Raw genomic sequence first — 23,577 nt, 5'->3', positions numbered from 1 at the left:
GAAAACCTGAAGAAGAAGTCCAGACTGTACTAAGGCTACTGGTTGGATAGCTTGTGAGAGCTTCACTGATGGATCGTAAAATCAGAAAGTACAAAGGCATTTTGGATGCAAAGCTGCAGAAGTGTGCAAATAAACTGCTCAAACAATAATGATCTGACATTGACCGGCTGCCTTTGCCAAGAAGAACATTACAGTCTCAGAATGGTCTATTTACAATGAACACTACTTGCTTTGGCTTTTTGTTTGTTGTTTTTTTTTTATGTATATCTCAATTTAAAATTTTCTTTGGTCCATATGTTCTCTGAGCTTGCCTGAGCACAAACTGAAAGACACTTTTAAAACTGATCTCTTTATCTATCATATTTCATTCAGTGTGACAAAACAAAATTCTAATTTGATTGTCAGTTAATGTATGAAAATTACATGTAATAAAAAAAAAATAATGGTTCTATTAGGTCAGTGGTGCCCAAACTTCTTATCATGGGGTAGCAAAGTCCAATGTTTGTGGTGAGCCAAGGGCCAAAGACACACACATACACACACATTTTCTAAACTGCTTATCCTTCTGGGTCGCTGGGGAGCTGGAGTCTATCCCAGCTGCCAGTGGGCAGAAGGCAGGATACACCCTGGACAGGTCACCAGTCCATTGCAGGGCAGACATACAAACAGACACACATATACATCCACACACACACCTAGGGACCTAGGGGCAATTTAGCATGTCCAGTTAGCCTGAGTGCATGTCTTTGGACCATGGGAGAAAACCGGAGTACCCAGAGGAAAAACGGGGAGAAACTCCACACAGAAAGGACCCTGGTCACCCAGCCAGGGAATCAAACCCAGGCCCTCCTTGCTGTGAGGCAACAGCGCTACCCACCGTGCCACAAAAGGACAAAATAGGATACACATAAAAAAAGAAGATGGTGGATTTCAAATTGAGTCTTTACAAATATATTATATAACATTATAATATATTTTGTAACCAAATGCTTCAAAAATATAATTTAAAAAAAGAAAATAAGAATTGAATGTTATGTACAGTACAAAAATGTCACTGTTGTCGGAAGAAAACCTTGTATCTCCAGTGGTAACTTTACAGGAGAAGGAAAAAACCTACTTTACCTTTTATGTAAGTCAATGGAACCAGACTTTTTTTCCAAGTCATTTTGGGTCATTTCTTTTAGTCCATTCCTTATGAAATTTACATACAATGTAAAGGGTAACAGGTATTTTCAAATTATGTCAAAAATGAAGATACAAGGTTTTCTTCCGACAACACCGATATGTTCTCTCATTGGGTGATGAATATGGGGCTAAGGTAACATTCTAGCAGCCAAATCATACGTCATGATGGGCCAACTTTGACCCACAGGCCACACTTTGGACAGCCCTGTGTTAGATGCTCATCTAACACTGACCTAACTATAAAAAATTTCATCACTTCAGACCAAGTTAAGTTCTGTGGCACTTCTGTTATCAAACTAAACTTAGTCGTTGGACATACATGGGTTAAAGAACGCTAGTAGGGGTCTACTCGCATTACAGCATAGATGATATTAGCTGGACCCTGCGTCCTCCCACCTGCATGTGCTCACATGTGTACAGTTGAGAGCATGACATAGAACACAAATCAGCTTGTTCTCAAACATGAAGCCTCTATAAATATGAAAAAATGACTGCCAGTCTTCGTTCTGACACAGAAATATACTCTGAATGCAAAGTTTCACTGCGGTGTGCAGTTTTTGAGAACTAAGGTCCAATTGGATTGGTTGTTCACTCCATGTAAATGAAGAAGACAGTAAATTCCTCCTTGGCTGTAGACGCATCTGTGCAACTGTTTGAAAAGAACAGAGTTGTGTTTGACACACACACTTCCCCATACTTCTTCAAATTCTATTTCAGGGTAGCCACACTCCCATGTGGTATGTTCTGTCTGTATAAGTGATACATATGCTGACACATTTCTTAAAAAAATAAGGGAACAGTTACATACTCATACAGAAATAAATATGAATACAAATGTGTACAGCTCAAAATAGAGGAGCCCACCACTGCCAAAGTGGTTAATGTCAAAGTCACACATACACTCTTTATATCATTGAAGTGTTGGAGATCTCCATTGCTCTGTCCATTTACTTGAACCCTGCTACAGAAAAATGACATAACTAGGCCATAATCATGTCATGGCAGATGTCAGATGTATAAGTTGTATTAACAGTTTTTGTTGCGTAATATCACGGTGTCCTGTTACCATTGGGTCTCATTCACCAATATCTTCAATAGTTTTTCTTAAATTAGTTCTTGAGAAAAGTCCTAAGAAAAAGCCTACATGTTCTTAAACCACAGACTTCTTCGCTCCTTTGTGTTCTTGAGTGGGTGTAGATTCTGTTCTTACCTAAGATCCCAAATAAAAACATTGGTGAATGTTAGAATCTTCGTGAAAACTGCGTAAAGTGGGTTTTAAGAAAAAAAATTCTTCTTAAGAATAGTTGGTGAATGAGGCCCGTTATCAGTAACTGTCATGACAGATGCCATGATGGAAATACCCAAAGACAGAATATGACATCTGCCATGAGACATTATGGGGTGGTTATGTCAATGTTAAGCAGCAGGGTAAAAAGTTGTCAAAGACCCATCAGAAGTAATTATGAGTTTAAATCAACACTCAGCAGAGTAAAAGTGGATTTCAGAAAAACACTAGGAACGCATAATAATACTGGAACTATATTGGTATAAACAGATAATTCCATAAAAAGAAATCAGACAGAAGGTCATCAGATAGATGTTTAGATATGACTGATAATTTGAAATGATGATGCGTTTCTTGGAGGAGCAGAATGTAAAGGTGATGCTGAACTACTGAACTATAATTTCTCAATTTTACTGAGAGAGTAGAATTTCTACAAGTTTATATTTCAACATTGGTCCATATACATAAAAATATCAGATGTTGGGTATGACCAACAATTCCTGTATCAGTGCATCCCTACACGACTGTTTAGCAGGGCCAGATTAAGATCCTCTGCTGATCTGGACATGGGATTTATGGTGTATATCCCCTCCTCAGCTAAGACCAGGTATAATGACAAAATGGCACCAGCTTCCACATGAAGAACACAGATGCCAACAGTCATTTATTTTCTTTGAGTTTTGACAAATGGTGCAATAGATTTAAGTCATGCATAATGATGATGCTTGTTGGTTATTTGTAGGGATGTGCACTAGTACTGGAGTACTTGGTTAACTGTTCCAGATATCAGTATTCAAATACTGACATCATGTTTTTGTGTATTCTTCACATTTCATCATGGAAAGACAGAGAAAATAAGCAGATGAATTCAGGAAAATACAGATTTCATGATTAATTGTGACAGTTTTGCGAGAACATATATTAAACTTTGCTACTATGGAATAGGAGTGCCTGAATGTGAGCAAAAAATCACATTTACATAATCTTTCCACTTGCAGCCCAAGTACAGTCAATCAGCCAAGTTTTAGACCAAATTGTGCTTCTTTAGTTAAGGACTGCTGTTTGGCTCATGATGATAACAAACACTAAAAGTCAATAGTCACCCACACTGTTCCAAACATGTCTCAACCTGCTCAAACCACAACCAGGTCTTAATTTAGGGCAGAAAGAAAAATCGATGCTGATGCACCATCAGCTAGGACCGGTAGAAAGGCTAAGCAAATGTACTCATAAAATCAGTACAGTGTCTGATTACAAATTTGAGATCCACATTTTCTGTACAAATGAGCCTTATGTTGTTTATGTTTGAACCTGAATATACACATAAAGAAATGCATCAGTTGGATGCTGGACTTGCCAGTAACTCCCCAGACCCACCTTTAGATACATATGGCATGTCAATAAGTGAGCATAACAAAGATGGAGAAAAAGTTATGTTTACCTCAGTCTGCATGTGTCTATATCGATAGGAAATCAGCGATAATATACCAGATTACCTGAATATTTCTTTGTTCTGTTTTTGCAAATTCACCATGTTTTGGTAGGTTTCTTGTTATTCGATATGTGACTTCTAACTCTCTTACAGTAAGCATGCCTTAGGTATTCCTGGGCTAAACCTATGTACCTGCATAGTGACGTTTTACACTCCAACCTCACATAGTTTGAAGGTTGAATAATACCAGAAAGTGGGACGTCATGTGAATGATAATGTAGGTCTGATATAATCTTGAATTGTAAAAGGTCTATTCATGCCATTTTAATAAATCCTTTTTAAACCAGATTATATAACTACGCTAACTACTCTAGTTCACGTTAGCCAGGTCCAGAAACTGTGAAAAGTCACATTTCTTGCCAAAGTATTATGTTAGCACATCACTTAGCACCACTGAGGAGCAGTCTCCATTAAAACTAATGTTGTATCAGTTAGTCTTAGCTCATTAGCTCCTCTGAATAGGCTTCTGTTCCTCATTGCTGCTAGCATAGCCAGCATAGACCAGCATGGCATGCATGCTGGTCAGTGCTGTTTTTTTCAGCAGGTATCAGACACAAAACCTACTGATTTCCATGGCGACCTGGGAAACAGCTTTTCAAAATTCAGCCTTTAGTGCTAATATTTGAAAGGTAAGCCCACAGCCCTGTGCTAATTTTGGCCTAGACCTGTTTTTTCTCCCTTTTATTGTTGCTTTTTACTTCTCTGCAGTTCACCAGGTATTCGTTCATTAATTCATTAACTCTTCTGTATACCTGAGTATCAAAATTAGTCAGAATGTACATCCCTAATTATTCACAGCTTGTTTACAACACAGAGACCAGCCTTGCGTGTGAACAGATTTAAAGCACAGTGAATGTTTCAGCAGATTTATGTTAATGGAAATGCAAACCACACAGTAAATCCAGCTATTCTGTTTAGGGAAAGATATACTCACCCATTCACTGGGAAGTTTTCACTGAGCTATAGATGACCCTGTCATCACAGGCAGCCTGAGAGAGCTGGAAGAAAACCAGTTGTAATTACAGAGTGGAAAGCCTTCACTGACTCACTAACCAAATGCACCATTTCACCCACATAAAGCAAATCACATTAATCACATTATCAGTGTAGTTTTATGCTGTGGGTCAGTTTATTGTTCGGTTGCATTAAGGAAACATATCAGTTTTCATGTTGCCTTATTATTTGGTACTATGTAAGTGAACAGAGCTACACAAGAGACAACAAAGACTGCTGTAAGAAGTGAGATTATGATGTGCTGTAGGCAACATCATTCTCAGAAACCGATAAGGCTGGGAACTGGTGATAGCACACTAACCCACATTTCTGTGTTTCCTTTGATTTTTAATATGAAGTAACATTTTGACATGTTCAGTATTGGGTTGTAACAAACTCTATATCAACTAGATTATGTAACCTGGTTCAAAAATAAAGTAGATACCTTTAAAATAAGCATAATCAGCTAAAACAGTTTTTTTACCTCATTGTCCACTTAGTATATTTGTGTAGGTTGATGTCCCAAACACAGTCACATGGCCATTTTCCAGCCTCATTTTGTCCAGGGCTTTTGTGCTACTGTAACTGATCTATGCAAATGAGCTCTATTCTGATTGGCTGCTCTGCCTTGTGCCTCATTAAAAAAAAAACAAAAAAAAACAAACAGAAACACTTTTTCTACCTTAGTGTGAATGGGCAGAGCTAAATTACTGTATGCCATAAAGGTGGGTGTATGTGTTGGTCATGGTGAATAAAGTGTTTCATGACATTACAAGAACCAAGAATTTCAAAAAGGGCCATTGTTTGTAGCTTAGTTTCCATATATGGACTTTATGGACTGGGGAGTAAAACCTTCTATGAGACTCACCCTTTCAATACATTAGTCTGTTACTTCCTAATTTACTGAGTGTGCCCATAAACTGCATAACAGCTGTGCCACAATGAATAACAACTACTTAGATGGAAGTGGCAGGGGATGCCTGAGGATGTGACCAAACAGAAGCAAGAAGGCAACTTCAGAGAGCCAAAAAAACAAAAAAGTAAAACCAATCTACACATTATTTGTGGCCAAAAGTGCACAAGACATTCATAGAGGGTACCCACCAAACAGCTTCACCCACAGAAAAAAAACCTTTAAAACCCATTCAGTAGCTTTTCACTAAAAGGGACACACCATTAAGTAATACAGGGAGTGTGTGGAGTAATTACATGCGATATAAAAAGCATATTTGTTTCGCTACTTTACAGCGCTTACAGAACTTTTATGTAACCTGCTGGACGCAGATCCAGTACATTTAAATAGATATTAAAAAAACACACAAAACACATTTTTCTATGCTATTTGGATTCACCCTCTAGAAAGGTGCTAAATGGTAAGTTCTTACATTATTCATAAGTCAGAGCAAAAACATGACATTTATTTATGTCCGCTTCCCACTAACCCACCACCCACTGACCCACACTGCAGACACAGATCCTAGAGGAGAATAAAAAGGAAGATGGCAAAAAAATAAATATATTTTTGAAAAAACAGTAAAGTGTCAAAGTACCACAACTTAAATTCAAAATTTTAAATTGTTTTCATGTTTTCATTCATCATTGTTCTTTCACTATAATACTCAGCATACATTGCACAGATACATCACACAACCACTGGGAATCCTTGTGGTGTCAGTCATTCCTGAGTGCCAGCCTCCTAAAGACTAATATATAGGCTAGTAAATCCCAAGCAAGCATTAGTGTAACTCTAATGTCTTCAAACAAAATCACAAAAGAAATTATATCTTTATTCAACACAAAATGGACACCAAAGACAAGTTTTACCTTTCAACCAAAGAAAAGGAGCCAAACTGAAGTAAGGTATCTAGATAGCCTCCAACACTAGAAACATTTGTCTTAGTTGTCCTCCTCATCAGTTCAGTCATTCCTGTCATTTAAGCTACATGCAAGTGCATATAATCAAGCGTGCAGCCATCCAATCTCCATAGACAAACACTAGCACTAGCATGGGTCATTCTGAAGAGCTCAGTGACATTCAGCTTGAATGCACTAGGATGTCACCTGTCCAAGAAGTCAGCTTCTATTCTGATAGACCTGCCTTGGTCAGCTGAGTCCCAGCAGAAGAACTGTTTGTTAGAAGCTTACTGGCTTAGGTTTCCTTGGCTGATCAGCTGCACACAAGCCCAAGATGACCACAAGCAATACAAAGCATTTGCCGGGGTGTTGTAAAGCACTCCGGAGCAGTGGACATGTTCTGAGACAGAAGAATTTAGGTGATGCCAGGAGAACACACCCAGCCTGAATGCGTAGTGCCAACTGTAAAGTTTGGTGAAGGAGGAATAATAGTCTGTGTTTCATTATATATTCCGCACAGTTCCAGTGATGGGAAATCTTAATGCTATATCATACAGTGACATTCCACAGAATTGTGTGCTTACAACTGTGTGGCGGCAGTTTGGGGAAGACCCTTTTCTGTTTCAGCATGACAGTGCCCCAGTGCCCTGACCTCAACCTCATCCAACATTTGGGCTGAACTGGAATGACAAGCTTTCCCAGAAAAACGGAGGCTTTTACTGGAGGGAAGACCGACTCTATAGTAATGACCATGGTTTTAGGATGAGATGTTCAACAACCACTTATGGATGTGATGTTTGGGTGTCCACATATTTTTGGCCTGCATCTGCTAGAATGCTGTCTTTGATCTTCAGATGCTTTATGTTTGAAGACACACTGTGTATGGGTGCGTGTGAATGACTGATGTTACTGTCTGAAATCTGATGCTACTAAAAAACAAACAAATAAACAAACAAACAAAAAAGACAAACCTTCTTTGGACTCCTTTGTGCCAGACTATCGAAGATAACATCAGCATACACCACATCAAACTCTGTCTATAAGAAAAGAGAAAATAACACACACACACACACACACCACACACACACACACACACACACACACACACATATATATAACTTTGACCAAAAACTTCATCAGATTTTCACACAAGCCCTAAAAGTAGATAAAGACAACCCAGTTCAACAAATGAGACAAAAAAATATTAGATTTGGTCACTTATTTATTGGGGACAATGATCCAGTATCACAAATCTGTGAGTGGCAAAAGAATGTGAACCTTTAGGATTAGCAGATAATGTGAAGGTGAAATTAGAGTCAGGTGTTTTCAGTTAATGGGATGGCCATCAGGTGTGAGTGACCACCCTGTTTTATTTAAAGAACAGGGATCTATCACAGTCTAATCTTCACAACACATGTTTGTGGAAGTGTATCATGGCACAAACAGAGGAGATTTCTGAGGACCTCAGAAGAACAGAAGAAGAGTTTTTGATGCTCTTCAGGCTGGAAAAGGTTACAAAACCATCTCTAAAGAGTTTGGATTTATAATCTAATCTGACATAATCTGACTAATCCAGAGTCAGACAGGTTGTGTACAATTGGAGAAAATTTAAGACCTTTGTTACACTCCACCAGGAGTGGTTGACAAACAAAGATCACATCAAGAGCAAGGCATGTAATAGTCTGCAAGGTCATGAAGGAACCCAGGATAACGTCTAAGCAAGGCCTGTCTCACAGTGGCTAACGTTAATGTCCACCATCAGGAGAACACTGAACAACAATGGTGTGCATGGCAGGGTTGCAAGGAGAAAGCTGCTGCTCTCCAAAAAGAACATGGCTGCTCGTCTGCAGTTTGCTAAAGATCACATGGACAAGCCAGAAGACTATTGGAACAATGTTTTATGGACGGATGAGACCAAAGTAGATCTTTTTGGTTTAAATGAGAAGCATTATGTTTGGAGAAAGGAAAACACTGCAATCCAGCATAAAAATTATCCCATCTGTGAGACACGGTGGTGGTAGTATCATGGTTTAGGCCTGTTTGTGCTGCATCTGGGCCAGGACTCTGAATTATACCAGCAAATTCTAAAGGAAAATGTCAGGACATCTGTCCGTGAGCTGAAACTCAAGAGAATGTGGGTCATGCAGCAATACAACGACCCTAAGAACACAAGTTGTTCTACCAAAGAATGGTTAAAGAAGAATAAAGTTGATGTTTTGGAATGGTCAAGTCAAAGTCCTGACCTTAATCCTATAATAATGTTGTGGAAGGACCTGAAGCAGCAGTTCATGGGAGGAAACCCGCCAGCATAACAGAGCTGAAGCTGTTTTGTATAGAGAAATGAGCTGAAATTCCACCGAGCCGATGTGCAGGACTAATCAGTAGTTACCGGAAATGTGTAGTTGCAGTTATTGCTGCACAAGGGGGTCGCACCAGATACTGAAAGCAAAGGTTCAAATACTTTTGCCACTCACAAATATTGTAGTATTGGATCATTTTCCTCAATAAGTCTAATATTTTTGTCTCATTTATACACATGTACACATGAATATATATTAGATTGACTGATCTCTTGTTTGTGCTGTCCTGAATGTGTGAAACTAAGCAAACACAGCTAACAGTTTTCATGTTTCAGACTGCAGCTGTGGTGATGTAACACATACCGAACAGCCACTACTTCCTCCTTTTGTGGTTAATCCTAAAAATAAGGAGAGAGAAAAAATGATCATAATGTTCCAGTAACTGAAGTGTTGCTTTATAAATTACATCACAGAAGCCTAAAGAAGCCTAAAGATGCGCCCTTATCGTCCACTTCATTACAAACACCTCCCTTGCTGTCATGCCCAATTTGTCAACCCCCTTCTACCCCAGGTGTGACAAACTCAGATCCTGGAGGATCACAGCCCAGCAGAGATTAGTTTTCCCTCTTCTCCCATTCTGGATTCTACAGAAAATGAAACTTGACTTGAAAAAGAGACAAATAAGAACATAAATAAATAAATAAATGTGTGGTAGACATATATAAATAAATGTATAATAAAAGCATAAATAAATTAAATCATGTGGGTACAAATGCATAAATTAACAAATAAGTTATTAATTACGAGCAGAAATGCTGAAATGATTTTAGTTATTAAATTACATTTAATTTATTTAGTACATATTTTATTTATTTTATATTATTTTATTTATTTCTTTATTATATTTATGTAATTTTTTCCAGACCTGTATGCTAATAAGATGGGCAAAGCTAATGCAGTTATCACAGTTTGGACAACTAAACAGCATGCCAATAAATGCGTGTATTTAAATGTATGTACATGTAGACGCAAATTTTAGCACATTTTAATCCACAAGCAATAATTGCGCTGATGGCTGATGTCCTATGTTTTTGCAGCCTGTTATGGGTGCGTGTGATGCTGCACTTTTGAGGCCCACACTAACACAACATTAAGGCCACGTCATGCAGCTTAGGCCAAAAGCCAAAACAGTGTGCTTTCTTTCTAATTAGGTTAATCTTGTTCTTGCAGGCAGACAGTAAACATGTAAGTAAACCCTTTGAATAATGTTCCAATGACTAATAAATGACTAATACATTTCACTATATTTCTGTCCTCTCGATGTAAACTGGGCAGTTCTAATCTTGGGTAGCGCTTTCGTTAGCAAGGCTGACGTCTCATGCCCCGCCCACACAAAACAGTTTCAGAGTTAGAGAAACTTAGCAACCTAAAGCTAACCCAGCATAACCAAAAGCTAGCAGGCTAGACCACCTGTCTGTAGCTGCCTGTCTCCCGTTTGTGTATGGATAAACGAATGAACATTGTTCATTCATCTGTTCCTTCATTCATGCATTGCTTCATCAATCTGTCCGTCCATCTGCACATCTGTTCGTCCGTTGCTTCACCCATCCGTTTGTTCGTTCATCCGGCCATCTGTCTGCATGTCTGTTTGTCTGTGACTTTTTTCAGTTACCATCACATATAAGGAGGATAATGATTTTAGTTCTGTATGAGTGGCCGAGCAGGCTAGGAGTGCTGGACAGGGAGCTGTCAATCAAGCTGCTTATTATCCATGCCCACAAAGTTCTCAGATGTTTTTAAGGCGTGTTTTATCATATTTATATAGTTTATTTTTCTTTCAAGCTTTGCTGGAAGTTTAATATAACACAAAAGTTTAGTATCATACATACAATTGTATTATTTTTCTGTGTTTTCTGCGACTTTAAACATGCAGCCCTACTGCAAGTGCCCCGCACACCAAGGCCCAGACTTGAGCAAAGCCTCAGCTTGGGAGGAAATTATACACTTAGCTAACAAGCTACTCAATTTAGCTGATGTAGCTCACATAAGTATTAGGTTGAAAATTTGTTAGCATGCATAAATTCAGAGAAAGCGTGTGTAATTATATAAACATTTGGATAAATTAAAGACTCCTTCTTTTGTGCTACCTAAAGGCTGATGTAGTTAGGTATGTACTCTGCAAACATGCAGTGTCAGAGAAGCCTACAGAGGGAGCCTGTCTCACGCTGTTTAGACCAGACCCTCTTCTGTATGTCGGTGAGATGTGTAATGCAGGTTCAGTATCTCAAGATCACTTCTAAATGCCAACTGATGTGCAAGAAGGGTTCCAATCATCCAATCATCTGAATGAGATCACTTTTGAAAGGTTTCACAATTGGCATATCAGAATCAATGAGTATTGGCATTGGGCCGATATCAGCAGAAAATCCTGAATAGGATATCACATGGAAAAAAAGAATGAATCTAATCAAATCCTGTAACAAGTCGCAAAATAACAAAAGAGTCGACGTGTCTGGGAGTCAGGGTCAACTCTGAGAGTCGAAATGCTTGGAGTCGATTATTTAACTCCACATTACTTCAAACATAAAGTAATTGGACTAGTGATCGGCTCAAATAAAGCAGTATTCCCAAAGCTTATCATTTACTAATGAAGCCTGGCTGTTTTGATGGCTTGTGGGATGCTTGAGTAGAATTTCCTTGTCTAATTTTCAGGCTTGGCGACCACGTCAGAAGTTTATCCTGCTAACCTAATCAAGTCCTTCTTTCTATTCCATGCCAATGCTGCTCACAAGTGCAACTTTGTAACAAAGCAACTTTTTGTCTGCACTTTACATTAAGCATACATACACAGTTTCTACTATGGAAATCAAACTCTTTAACAATATTTTTCATAGTAGGGCTGCAATAAACAGGGATTAGAAATAGAAACATTTTTTTCATAGAACATTGTAGAAAACTTAAATAAAAACACTTTTAACTGATCTAGAGTGAAACTATATTTTTAACCAGTAAGTAGCATATATATGTGACTGCATCGCTCTTGAATGTCGCCTTGTATTCCACCCCAGTCATAATGATCATATTACTATGTTCTGTGACAGCTCTAAAAATGAATAACTACATTTAGGATGCAGGCAAGCAATAATAATACACCTATACTACATCCCTTCCTTTGTTCAGCAACACTCTCCTAAATGACATAAAAATATGGACTTGTTACCTTCCATAAATAAAATTTTGATTTAATGCAAAATTACATTTATCATATTCTTTCAATTGTCTCACAATATCAGTGAACTTTTAGCTTTCATTGTAACTCGTTCTTTTTTTAACACAGTAACAGTCCAGTCACATAACCATGTTTCTGAAACAAACTGGTTTCTTTATCACTCTACCGCTCCTGGTTGTGATCTGAGCTTGATCAGATGTGGAAGAGGATGTAGATCAACTTTCATCTCCTGGAATCCAGAATCCAGGTTCTGGATTATTCTGCATGTCTAACGCTGCAGTTTTCACTCCAGTATCAGACTCTGGAATGGCCAGTTATTTGCAAGTCTGACATTTTGACCAATCCATGTAGCAAAGTCTGGGTTGACAAGTTCAAAGAAATTCTCAGTTGGTCTGAGTAGTACATAACGTCTGTCCATGTTCGCAATGTACTCTGTCTCCAATTTTAAAATGATGCTTTTTTTCATTTTTTGTTCCATTTGTCTGTGTACAGCTTCATTTTTTCTTTGTACTCTCTGTAATGAGTGAATGAATTATGTCTTTTGCTGTTCTGTCCTCCTTTGGCATGTCCAGTAGTTTTGTGTGAATATCTCTTCTGAAGATAAGGTGAGCTGGTGTCTCTCCTGATGTTTTCATAGATTGATTTTTTTTTCCTTCATTTTTGGCCATTTTCAGTTACCTATGAAATCTCTATATTGCCATTAGTCTTGGGATATTAAGGTGAGGCATGGATGTGCTTAATCCCATTCGATTTCAGAAATGAGTCAAACAGTTGACCCACAAACTGTTTAGCGTTGTCTGTAACGACTTCACTTGAGAGTCCGAACCTCACAAAAATCTGCATTAGCTCTTCAGTGACTGTGTTGGATGATACATTAGATATACCAGCTGCTTCTAGGTAAGACGTGTAGTAGTCAGTTGCAGTCAGCACATACTGAATTGGAATTAGGCTTACTAAGCCTATACTTAACTTAGTCCAAGTTTTGGGTGGTAGTTCAAGTGGCTGGAGAGGCCCTTAAGCGGCTGATTCAACACACATGTTGAACATTAGCTTATCAGTCTTTAAACATCCATGTCCATGTTTGGCTGATTGAATTTACTTCTCAGGTAGCTTTTGGTGCGAACTTACACTGTGGTGTGTGTCATGCAATTGTCAGTGCTTGTGTCACTGTTGCAGCTGGTAGCACAATTTTCAATCAATCCTTTTTGAGTCAACGACTCTTCTTCGAAGGCTGTATTTCTTCTGGTATTAGATTTGGCCAATTTTATGTTTCAACAAATGACATCAGTTTTTTCAATGTATCGTCCTTACAAGTATCAGTTCAGTTCTTGAAGTGTTATGGCAGGTACGTCATGCAAAGACATTAAAAAGTATTCTGTCCACATAGGGTTTGATGTAACCACTGTCCTCTGTGTCAGACAAAGGAAGTCTGGAGAGAGAATGTGCAACATTTGCTTTGCCTACAATGTGTCCAACCTTGCATATATACAGCTGCAATCTCCATGCTAGTCTTTAAATTCTTGGAGGTATAATTGTAGCTTTTTCTGAATTGAACAAATAGATAAGCAGATGATGGTCAGTGCGCAGTGTAAACTTGTTTTCCCATGGGTAGGTTCTGAAGTGTTCTACTGCCCACACACATCCAAGTACTTCTTGTTCAGTACCTTCTTTCTGTAGGGGTCAGTGACCTGTTTTTCCTCACTATCTTCTTGTCTCTGTAATAGAACAGGTCCTAGTCGTACTGGGCTAGCATTACTAATAATGCATCCATCTTAAAATGGACAAGACATGGTTCACTCACCAATGCACTTTTTATGTTCATGAAAGCTTTCTTACTTTCTGAAGTCCATTCCCATTGTTTTCCTTTTCATGTCAGCTTCCTGAGCGGCTCTGATATACGTGCAAAATCTGAAATGAATTTCATCAGAAAACCACACATTTCTAAGATTGACTGAGGCTGTGCTACATTCTCAGGTTGTGGTGCTTTACAAATGGCTTTGACTTTCTTTGGATCAGGCTTTACTCCTTCTGCTGAGACAACATGACCTAGTATCTAAATCTGTCTGAGTCCAAAAACACATTTGCCTTTTTTTCGAAGTCACTCTTGGAATCTGTCGAAGACTTTTCTAAGCCTCTGTTCCAGCTCGGCTTCGCTTTCCACGTACACAGCTGTGTCGTCTAAATACTAGACCACTCTTGCCATTCCACACAATATTGCCTTCTGATATGCCTCTGGAGTGCTGGACAATCCAAAGGGAACCTTTCTGAAACGATAGCAGCCTCTGTGCATGATGAAAGTAGTCAAATATCTGGGCTACACTTACACAGCAGGTAAAAGTAGCCCAAATCAGATTTTTTTTGTTTGGCCGTTCACACTATCTTTTAAATGTGATCCATATGCGACATTAGTCTAAACAGATCAGCTCCTAAACTGACCCGCATGCGCAAAAGAACAATGCTTCACGTTGCTTCACGTGACTCATCCAGAGGTAAACAATCATGACTGCTAACCAATGCAGGTTTCAGTTTCATCTTCACCAACATCACAGGAGTGATCATGAAGCTTCATTGACTGACAGCTGGGCTCATCACCCAGAATGTGTTCGAGCTCACCGTAAAAAGTGCACGTTATTGGGCCATGGTCACTTCTTTGGTTCACATCCTCGGATTCTTTAAACTTTTTTTTGACGTTGCAGCCTCTTCGAACACGGAACATTTGCAATAAGTGCCTTTTTTTATGGTACAGAAACATCAGCCTAAATGTTTATGAGGTCTCAGCAGTGCAAAATTATGACAAATGTCAAGTTAGATTGACGTAAAAGTCTCATGAATTCCAATCTGGCTGTTCAGATTGAGCACTACCGCATATTGGATACGGATCGGATTTCAGGACCACATATGAAAGTGTCTCAAATCGGAATTGAAAATGTCTGATTCAGTGTGTTTTTTGCTGTTCACACTGCCACACAGAGAGCAGATCTGTGTCACATATAAAGAAAAAGATCGGATTTGGGCCACTTTTGCCTGCTGTGTGAACAAAGCCGTAGATTCAGGTTTTAACTCAATTTGCCAAAAGCCTTTTTATGTGTCAAGATTAGCAAACACTTTTGCTCCTTGTATTGTTTGCTAAATTCTGTCTATAGTTGGAACAGATGTCTTTAATTACAGCTTTGTTTGGTTCTCTCAGGTCAGCACATAGTCTTATTTCTGTAGTGTCCTTCTTTGGAATTAGCAGTGTTTTTTTTGGAAAACTATTGCGACGTCTCATTCACTTCTTCAATTATTCCATCTTCCAACATTTTATCAAGTTCTTAATTTACAGCCTCCATTGTTTTTTATTTTGTTTTGCACAGTGATTCTGTGACTATATACTTGTACCTTATTTTCCTTTAAACTGTGAATTGAACTCTTGTATAAGCTGTATAAACCTATCACTGTACTGATCTACAGCCTTGCATCATATCCTGAGTTTAGTATCTTTTAAATCAAAACATGCATTACTGCCTAGCAATGCTGCACATTTGCTTTGATCTCATACATTTCATCATTTGTCTCATTTTTTGCCATTTTAGTTGTGCTTCAAAGTAACCAAAGCACTGAAGTAGGTTGGCTTGGGCATAGACATAGAATTACTTTCCAGTTTGTTTCAGTTTTGACTGTGTTTGACAGTTTTGACATTTTGTTCTACAGATTTTCCCCTATGATGTTTCATCCACTTCCTGTGTCTAGGACCATTTTCAGTGTTTATCCATTGACTTTGATAGTTTCTTTGCCTTCTGTATCAATAGAATAGACACACAATTCAGAGTATGATGACGACTAACTCAGTGCTCTTACTGGTGTCTCATTAGCTTTTGACTGTCTTTTTTTCTTTAGATCTCCTTTGTTCCACACATGCATCTGCATTTCTTTTGACACACTTGTGCTTAATGTCCAGTTTTCTTGCAGAAGAGGCATTTTGCCATTATTGATATTTTTTTTGCTCCATATTCATCTTACTTGGTAAGATAATATAGGCTACAAAAATATCCTACCTACAACAGAGGGTCTTTTCAAAGACCAGAAATGCCCAGCCCACGCTTCCTTCCTGAGGTTGAGCACGGTCCTAGCTGCGATGGAATCCAACCAATGCACGCACGCATCCTGTACAGGCGCAAGCCAGGACTCATGCACTCGGCTCAGGCCCCCCCATCACGACCGGGAGCTGCTTCCTCCCACTCGTGTTGACTCGGCTCAGTGACAAACTTGAGTTGGATGGTTGTTGCTTCCCAGTTGCCACACTCGCCCGTACGTGCAATGTTTTCAGTGTCTTCTTCTGTACCGGTGCTACAACATCCTACCTATAATTTTAATGCTTGTAACATTTTCTGATAAGGAAATGAGGATTCATTTTCTGAATTTAGGTTATCAAAACAGCCTACCTACAGTTTTAGCCTACCTTAGTTTGCGCTACGGTAGGGCATTTCAACAAGGCAGCAGAACATCAGGCTCGGTGCCTTTAGAATGCTGTGTGGTTTAAGATCAAAAAAAGGCCCAAAGAATTATGTATATGTTTTTATTTTACTTTGAACCAAAGATCACTGAGTAACAATATTTTTAGACACCTATTTATTGCAAATGTTTCTTCTGAAATTAAGAGTATTATTAGGGAGTTTGTCCCCTTTGCTGCAGTAACAGCCTTTACTCTTCTGAGAAGGCTTTAGACAAGATGTTGGAACATTGCTGTGAAGATCTGATTGCATTCAGCCACAAGAACATTAGAGAGGTCAGATACTGATGTTGGATGATTAATTCTAGATCAGAATCATCACTATAGAGGTATTGGAAGGTGTGAAGTGATGGAGTGCTCCAAAGCACAATGCTGGGGGGCTTTATACCCCTCTAGCTGACAATTGGAATTGAGCATGGTACCCTGGTGGAATATATCTGGCCTCTCCAAAGCATCCTGTTTTGTTGGCAATGCTTTTCTATGGTGTCAATTTTTTAGAATCTTAAGAACCAGGAATGAAAAGGAGGTAGGTGCATACATTCTTGGCATGAGTTGAGTGAAATTTGACTGAAATTAAAATTCACTTGAAAAATTTGCTAACAAGAATTGACGATTATGTTCAGTAAAACTGATTTTAAAGTGGAATGGTCACATTGGACTCATTTTTAATGGTGGAAGGTCACGTCCGGTCTGATCTTAGAAAAGCTGTGGTCTTTACTGTCAGAGCTATTTCAGAGTAAAATGTGTTTAATTACCTCATTGGTCCTGTACCAAACAGAGAGAGAGAGAGAGGCATGATGTGTATAATCTATCCACTCACACTGGTTAACCCAAAAGAGAATACCAAACTAGCCACACTTGAGTTATTCTTGAGTATGTTAAATTCCATAGGATGCTAAACTCTGCAGTGCTGTCACCCTCTCAGACTGGAGGTCACCACTCCTACTGTTCCCCAGCCATCATTGGTCAGTTAATGACAACAGGGTAGTTGTTGACCAGATAATACTTGTGTGGCACCAGTCAACCAATAAATCAATGGGTGTTTTGCAGGCACAGTGCTGTTCCTGTGGAACAAAATACTTACTTTGTTTATACTTAACTTTCCAGATGACCAAACCAACCAATGTCAGCAGCAGAAACAGCCCAGCGATTATGGTGAGAGCCAGTGTGGTGTCATCACTGCAGTGAGTCAGATGATGTGAGATCTTTACTCTCTGTTCATACACTTATTAATAGATGCATTCTCTCTGAAGAGGTTCAGTAGTGTAAGAATATCTCCAAACACTACTTCCTTACTAGTTTTGTTCAGTATCATATTTGTAGCCTGCAGGAAATGACACCTCAAGTCTTACATTTCAGTGAAATGTAGCATTGACCACTGTATGCTTTTCCAATATAACTGTTTAAGTGCTATCCACTTGACATGAACTGGAAGCTTCATTTGGTAATCATTTGTGTATTGAAGTTGGCCTCAGAACACCAGAGCTATTCTAGCTGTTTCAGATGCACCCACTAAATCTATAGCATATTATTGGCCAAAAAACACTGAAATCGCACATTTTATCTAATATTCTTAGTGTCAAGGAAATAAAATAACAAATAAAACATAAATTTAGCATAAATATAGCTCAGTACTTACAGCTGTGATCCTTCATCTTTACTTCGCATCTCATCTCCACCTGTAGAGAGTGTGAAGTAAATTGAGAGCAGAAATATACTTGGGACCACATGCCAATACAAGGCAAGGAACTTCAGAGTAAAGTCTGAAGAATGAAGTGTTTACCTGTAGTAATGACAGTGAGGTGAACAGTAACCCCCACATCTCCTGCACTGAACCAGTACCAGCCAGCATCACTCTTCTGCAGACCCCTCATCTTCACACTGACGGATCCTTTTCCATCATCACTGGCCAGCACTGCTGAATTATGGGATGTATCAGTCCTCCCCACTGTGAAGCAGCTCCAGTCTTTAAATCTGCACCACTTCTTCTGTTTATTCTGATATTTAGCACTGTAGAGACACTGGACACTGACACTGTCCCCTTCCTGACCACTCACTCTACTGTTTATCACTGACACAGCAGGATCTGAATAAAGAGGCAGAGAATGAGTGGTGTAAACATGAACTCCACTATAAATGAGACATCTTATAATATTTGAAGTTACAGTGAACATTTTCTGCTTTGCACAGAGAGACTTCTTACCTGAACTGACCGTCAGGTATAAATAATCCCTGTCATCAGGGGTCCATATCCCACCAATTTCCACAGCACACCAATAATATCCAGAGTCTTGAAGACTATTCAGTTCCACAGTAAACATGTTCTGGGTTGGATGATCAGTGACTGATGTTGTTCCACTTGTGTTTGTATAGGCTACTATTTGGCAGGAGGACCAGTGATACCCCTGACACCAGTATTTAAGGTTTGGTTTGTATTTCTCATCATAAACACATGGAATACTGAGAGATCCTCCACGTTTTACAGCTAAATTCTTCAGTGTCTTCAGGCTCTCAGAACCTGCAGAACAGAAGTCAAATTAAGCAGCAATATTAGTCCCACTGAACAACTGCTTCAAAACTGTTGGTGTGAATGTCAGAGTAAAAAAAATCAGCATCAGTATAAAAAGTCAGTCACTACACAATGATGTTTAAGAGGCCAAGGTAAAAAAGAACAGATCATAAATGTCAGTATAAAAACATTTAAAGTAGTGAAAAAGTAAAGAACGTTCACTGTACAGGAATAATACAGCACTGATCTTACCTGAGATACAGAGGAGTAACACAAAGAGAATTAAAGAACTCATGAGTGAGTAAAAGCGCATGTTTCTGTAAGAGGCTCAAATAACAAACGCTCTTCCTGCTGGTGATAGAAGCAGCTTGACTACAGAGCTCTTCCTGTTTCTTCTGTTTTCTTGGTACTATGACTCTCTGAGACTACTCTGACTTTTTTTGAGATGGTTATGCTTTGTTTTTCTTTTAGTATTTTGAGAGGTTAGATTTCTCTCATTATCGCTGTGAAATTAAGCTGAAAACAACGGATATTTTTCAAAGGCTTTTTACTGAAATTTATGAAAGGAGCTAATAGTTCTGGAGGAATTTAAAGACAAATGGCCAATCCAAATTTGGACTCCAGACTCGTGGACTATGGTTTCGTGGATTTCGGTCATACATTTTGTGATGTTCTTGTTGTTATCGCATGAAATCTGCAAGGCCCTGGGGTTACAAGCATCAAATGAGTGTGGACTTCAGCTCAGTTTGCTTCCTTATTTGACGTTATGACGTTGACCCCAAGTTTGGACATTTGTGCATGTATTGTGTAGTTTGTACAGTGGAGGACCTTTTATTGTGTGATTGTAATTTATATTTTTTTCATTAAATATTTTTCCTGTTTAGTTTTTGCTGTCTTGTCTGTTTCACTCTGAATGAATAGTGATTCCACAAGTAAAGTCTGCTAAAGTCTGCACCCCAAACAGCCTCTCTAGAAGTTTGCATGATGCAGCTTACATTATAGTTGAATGTCAGTTAGACAGACAGCACCACATCCCTACACAAGTCTAGAGAGTTCTGGGGATTTAGATTGGGCGAAAGCTTGTTTGCAGTTTAAATCATGAGTCTTTTAGTGTGCTGTGCCTCCTGCTGTCCAGATTTTGAACTGCATCAGACATGTTGGCTTCCAGCATAGTACAAGTAAAAGAGAAGAAAAATTCTGTTTTTGCTCCATGTATACTGTTAAAATGTAACAGGTTACTTCTGTACATTTACAACAACATGGTTATTAAGTACAAGTTATTTTTTTAGGTTAAAGAGATTATATATAACCTGATCTGCTTGAATAAAGACAAAGCCAGAGGAACATAATTTAAAAACAGGAGTTTTCAAAGCTGAAAATAAAATGAAAAATTAATAAAAGTGAGAGAGAGAATGGGACTCAATACCTGGTAGACCACCAAACCTCTCACCATCAGATAAGCAGCACTTAAAGCTTTGAGCAATAGGGGAAAAGCTCCACTGTGAGAAGTTATTCAATAAAGGAAAGTGGTCTCTGACCTTTGCACTGTACAATAGCAGCTGGTGTTCTGTACTCATCTTCTTACGCACTACCAACACTTCTCCAGTTTAAGAAGTTGGTGGCAGTAGTACATGCACTGCTGACTAAGTTCAATGCTCAAATGGCAATAAAAGTGCTTAATCTATTTGGACATGAATGATCAGCAATTTCCTAATTTTTGTCCATAAAGATTCTCAATAATGTATTTTATCATTTTGAGTGATGGCAGATTAAGATGAATAATACTGCAGATGACTCTGCCAGCATTGAAACACTATGCTATGTTATTAGTGCCATCAGGTAGTGGTTAATTCTTTTAATAGTCTAAAAAAAAACATTAGTTACTTGTTTGTATTAATTCTTTATTTTCTTAAGCGATATGTCAATTGTGTGACGTTTGTTGTCATTTTGTCATGTTTCATGCTACAACAAGTCAATGTTCTCATATTAACAGCTAGTCTTTCATGTAATGTAGCTACTAGTTAGCGTGGACTACATAGCTGATGCCTTCTCTGCTTTCCACTTCACAAGTGACTATACATAGTAACTACAGACTGTCCATCAGTGTAATGAACCATTAAAAGGCCTGTGAACTCCAGCATCATAAAAGAAACTCTATGTCAAAGGGGTAGAATCAAAGGGGTTGGGCCATTTTCAGAAATTGCTGCTACTGCACCCTGTGGTAAACAAAGATGGTCCAAAGCCGATAATTTTTGTCCTACATACATTTTTCCTCTGAATGTCACTGGATCCTCTGAGCTGAGAGGATGTCAACTGAAATATGAATATTGCTACATCTATGCTACAAGCAAGCTAACACTCATGCACACTGAAATGATGCGAAATGAAAGTCTCATACTGTACGTCATCTCTAAAACAACACCAGCTCCTCAAACTTTAGGCTACAACTGCTAAAGCAGCTTAACTCCCACATTTGATTAAGCTTGCTGGTTTTTGTTGCCAGCAGTGTTAGCTTGCATGTAGCAATAAGCACAAAGAGTAACATAAAATATGGAGGAAGTCTTTGAAAGTCTTTATCTTGGAATGCCAGTTTAGTGGAATATCTCGAGAAACACTTTAGTAACCTGTTGTTTTTCACTAGCACTGAAATATCATCTCTTATCCAACAGAACAAAAAGTAAGACTCACAGAGGCCTTTAGGTCGCTTCCCCCTGCAAACCTTGATTTAAACAGTTAAATGCTATCATTTCCTTGGAGTGCCCCAAGAGAGATATTTAAAATGCAGCTGTAACATCATTTCAGTGCAAAACAAAACAACAACAAAAAAAAAACAACCCACAAACCCGAAGTTATTTCCAACTGTTGTTCAAATGGCAGCTTTAAGCTCTTTTACAATAGCCATATGTGATTTCTGCATGTTTTGGAGCAGGTCTCTTAGCTGACCTGTTCAGAGAGATGTCAGAGTCCTGGTTAATCTGATAGAGTTACAGGGAAAAAATATTTAATAATTTAGTTTAATATATTAAAAATATCAGCATCAATTTCCATTCAACCAGCACAATGGCCATTAAGAGGCCTAAAGAGAAAGGCTGAAATAATTTTCTAATAAGTATTCCTGCACAGGAATATTTATTAGATAATTCGCAAACAGAGAACGTCTAATGATAGTACACACAGAAGTGATACTTAGGCCTCTTTTACACAAACTACTTCTGAGTGGTAAGAGTGAAGCAGCACTGTGACGGCTGCAGCTTACACACATTAGCCATTCATACATACAGTGGAGTGGTACAGCAAGACTATACTGGAAATTCTCACCACTCGTAACCAAGTTCTACAGACATTCTTTTTCTGATAAATCAGTTTCTTTACGTGATTAATAAAAAGATCCTTTGTCAGAGAGCATGCTGCGTTTGTTTACCCTCGGCAGTTTTCTGATTTGTGATTAGGCAAACATTTCATTTCTAAAAGTCTATAAAGAAATGAGAATGTAGCACGAAATGTTTATTTAATACTTTGTTTTATTATCGCCATGAATTGTTGTTTATTTTTTTTTTTAGTTTATTTCAATGTATTTTGTATCATGCTAGATGTTTGCATTGTTCACGCCATGCAGAGGTAGTACAGGGAGATTCACTTGAAAGAAGCCCTGAATATTCTGTAATAACTCTCTCTAGGATGAAGCAATCAGTATATGGAGCTTCGAACAAGCCGGGATGCCCCTGCGTCAAAGCGAAGAGGTAGGCGCTGGACAGCCGTCGCGACGTTTAACCTGTGTTTGCAGCTTCCGGGTGCTTACCCCCATACCCCTTCATGTGTCTGGCAGAAAATGGAGATCACTTCCAGCATCGCATGTAATGCAATCGATTACACATATGTCAAGGTATGTAGCGTATTTTATTGTATCAGATTGCTGCATCCTAACAGGAGTTACAACAGACTTTTCGGGGCCTCTTTCGAGTGAATCTCCTTATATTTGTGTGAACTAAGTTTTAGGCTGGCATTATATGATAAACTCTATTTTTTGGTGCATTGTATCATTCATGCTATATAAAGTCATCAACAAGGTGTTATTTACATATTTCAAGAATTTTATAGCCTTGGAATAAAGCTCATTTAAATGCCAGCTGAATTTGAGCTTTTCGTAGAATTATGGGTCATCATCTAACAATGGAAATCATCAGTAAACAGTGGAACAAGCAGCTTAAAAAGCTATTACCTTTAGCTGGCTAGGTAAGCTA

At 38.6% G+C, this 23,577-nt stretch overlaps 1 protein-coding gene across 3 annotated transcripts in view; it reads right to left on the bottom strand.

The window, feature by feature from the left end:
* The window catches only part of LOC118796714 (CMRF35-like molecule 2), a 44,305-nt gene extending 24,583 nt beyond the window's left edge, over positions 1-19,722 (bottom strand). For 2 of the 3 annotated variants that reach the window (XM_036555769.1, XM_036555768.1), the window contains exons 1-8: positions 19,589-19,722; positions 19,031-19,345; positions 18,611-18,913; positions 18,467-18,506; positions 17,912-18,006; positions 9,473-9,507; positions 7,781-7,846; positions 4,897-4,960 (exon numbers count right to left, since the gene is read on the bottom strand). In XM_036555769.1, the coding sequence (XP_036411662.1) occupies positions 4,901-4,960; positions 7,781-7,846; positions 9,473-9,507; positions 17,912-18,006; positions 18,467-18,506; positions 18,611-18,913; positions 19,031-19,345; positions 19,589-19,649 (975 nt within the window). In that variant the 5' untranslated portion in view covers positions 19,650-19,722 and the 3' untranslated portion in view covers positions 4,897-4,900. Of the gene's footprint in view, positions 1-1,223; positions 1,835-4,896; positions 4,961-7,780; positions 7,847-9,472; positions 9,508-17,911; positions 18,007-18,466; positions 18,507-18,610; positions 18,914-19,030; positions 19,346-19,588 lie in introns of those variants that run through there. The other variant, XM_036555767.1, reaches the window with a different exon arrangement.
* Between the last annotated feature and the right edge of the window lie 3,855 nt (positions 19,723-23,577).

The sequence above is a fragment of the Colossoma macropomum genome, unplaced genomic scaffold (assembly GCF_904425465.1).
Source record: "Colossoma macropomum unplaced genomic scaffold, Colossoma_macropomum, whole genome shotgun sequence".
Classification (NCBI taxonomy): Eukaryota; Metazoa; Chordata; class Actinopteri; order Characiformes; family Serrasalmidae; genus Colossoma; species Colossoma macropomum.
This window is presented reverse-complemented; position numbering and strand designations above follow the sequence as displayed.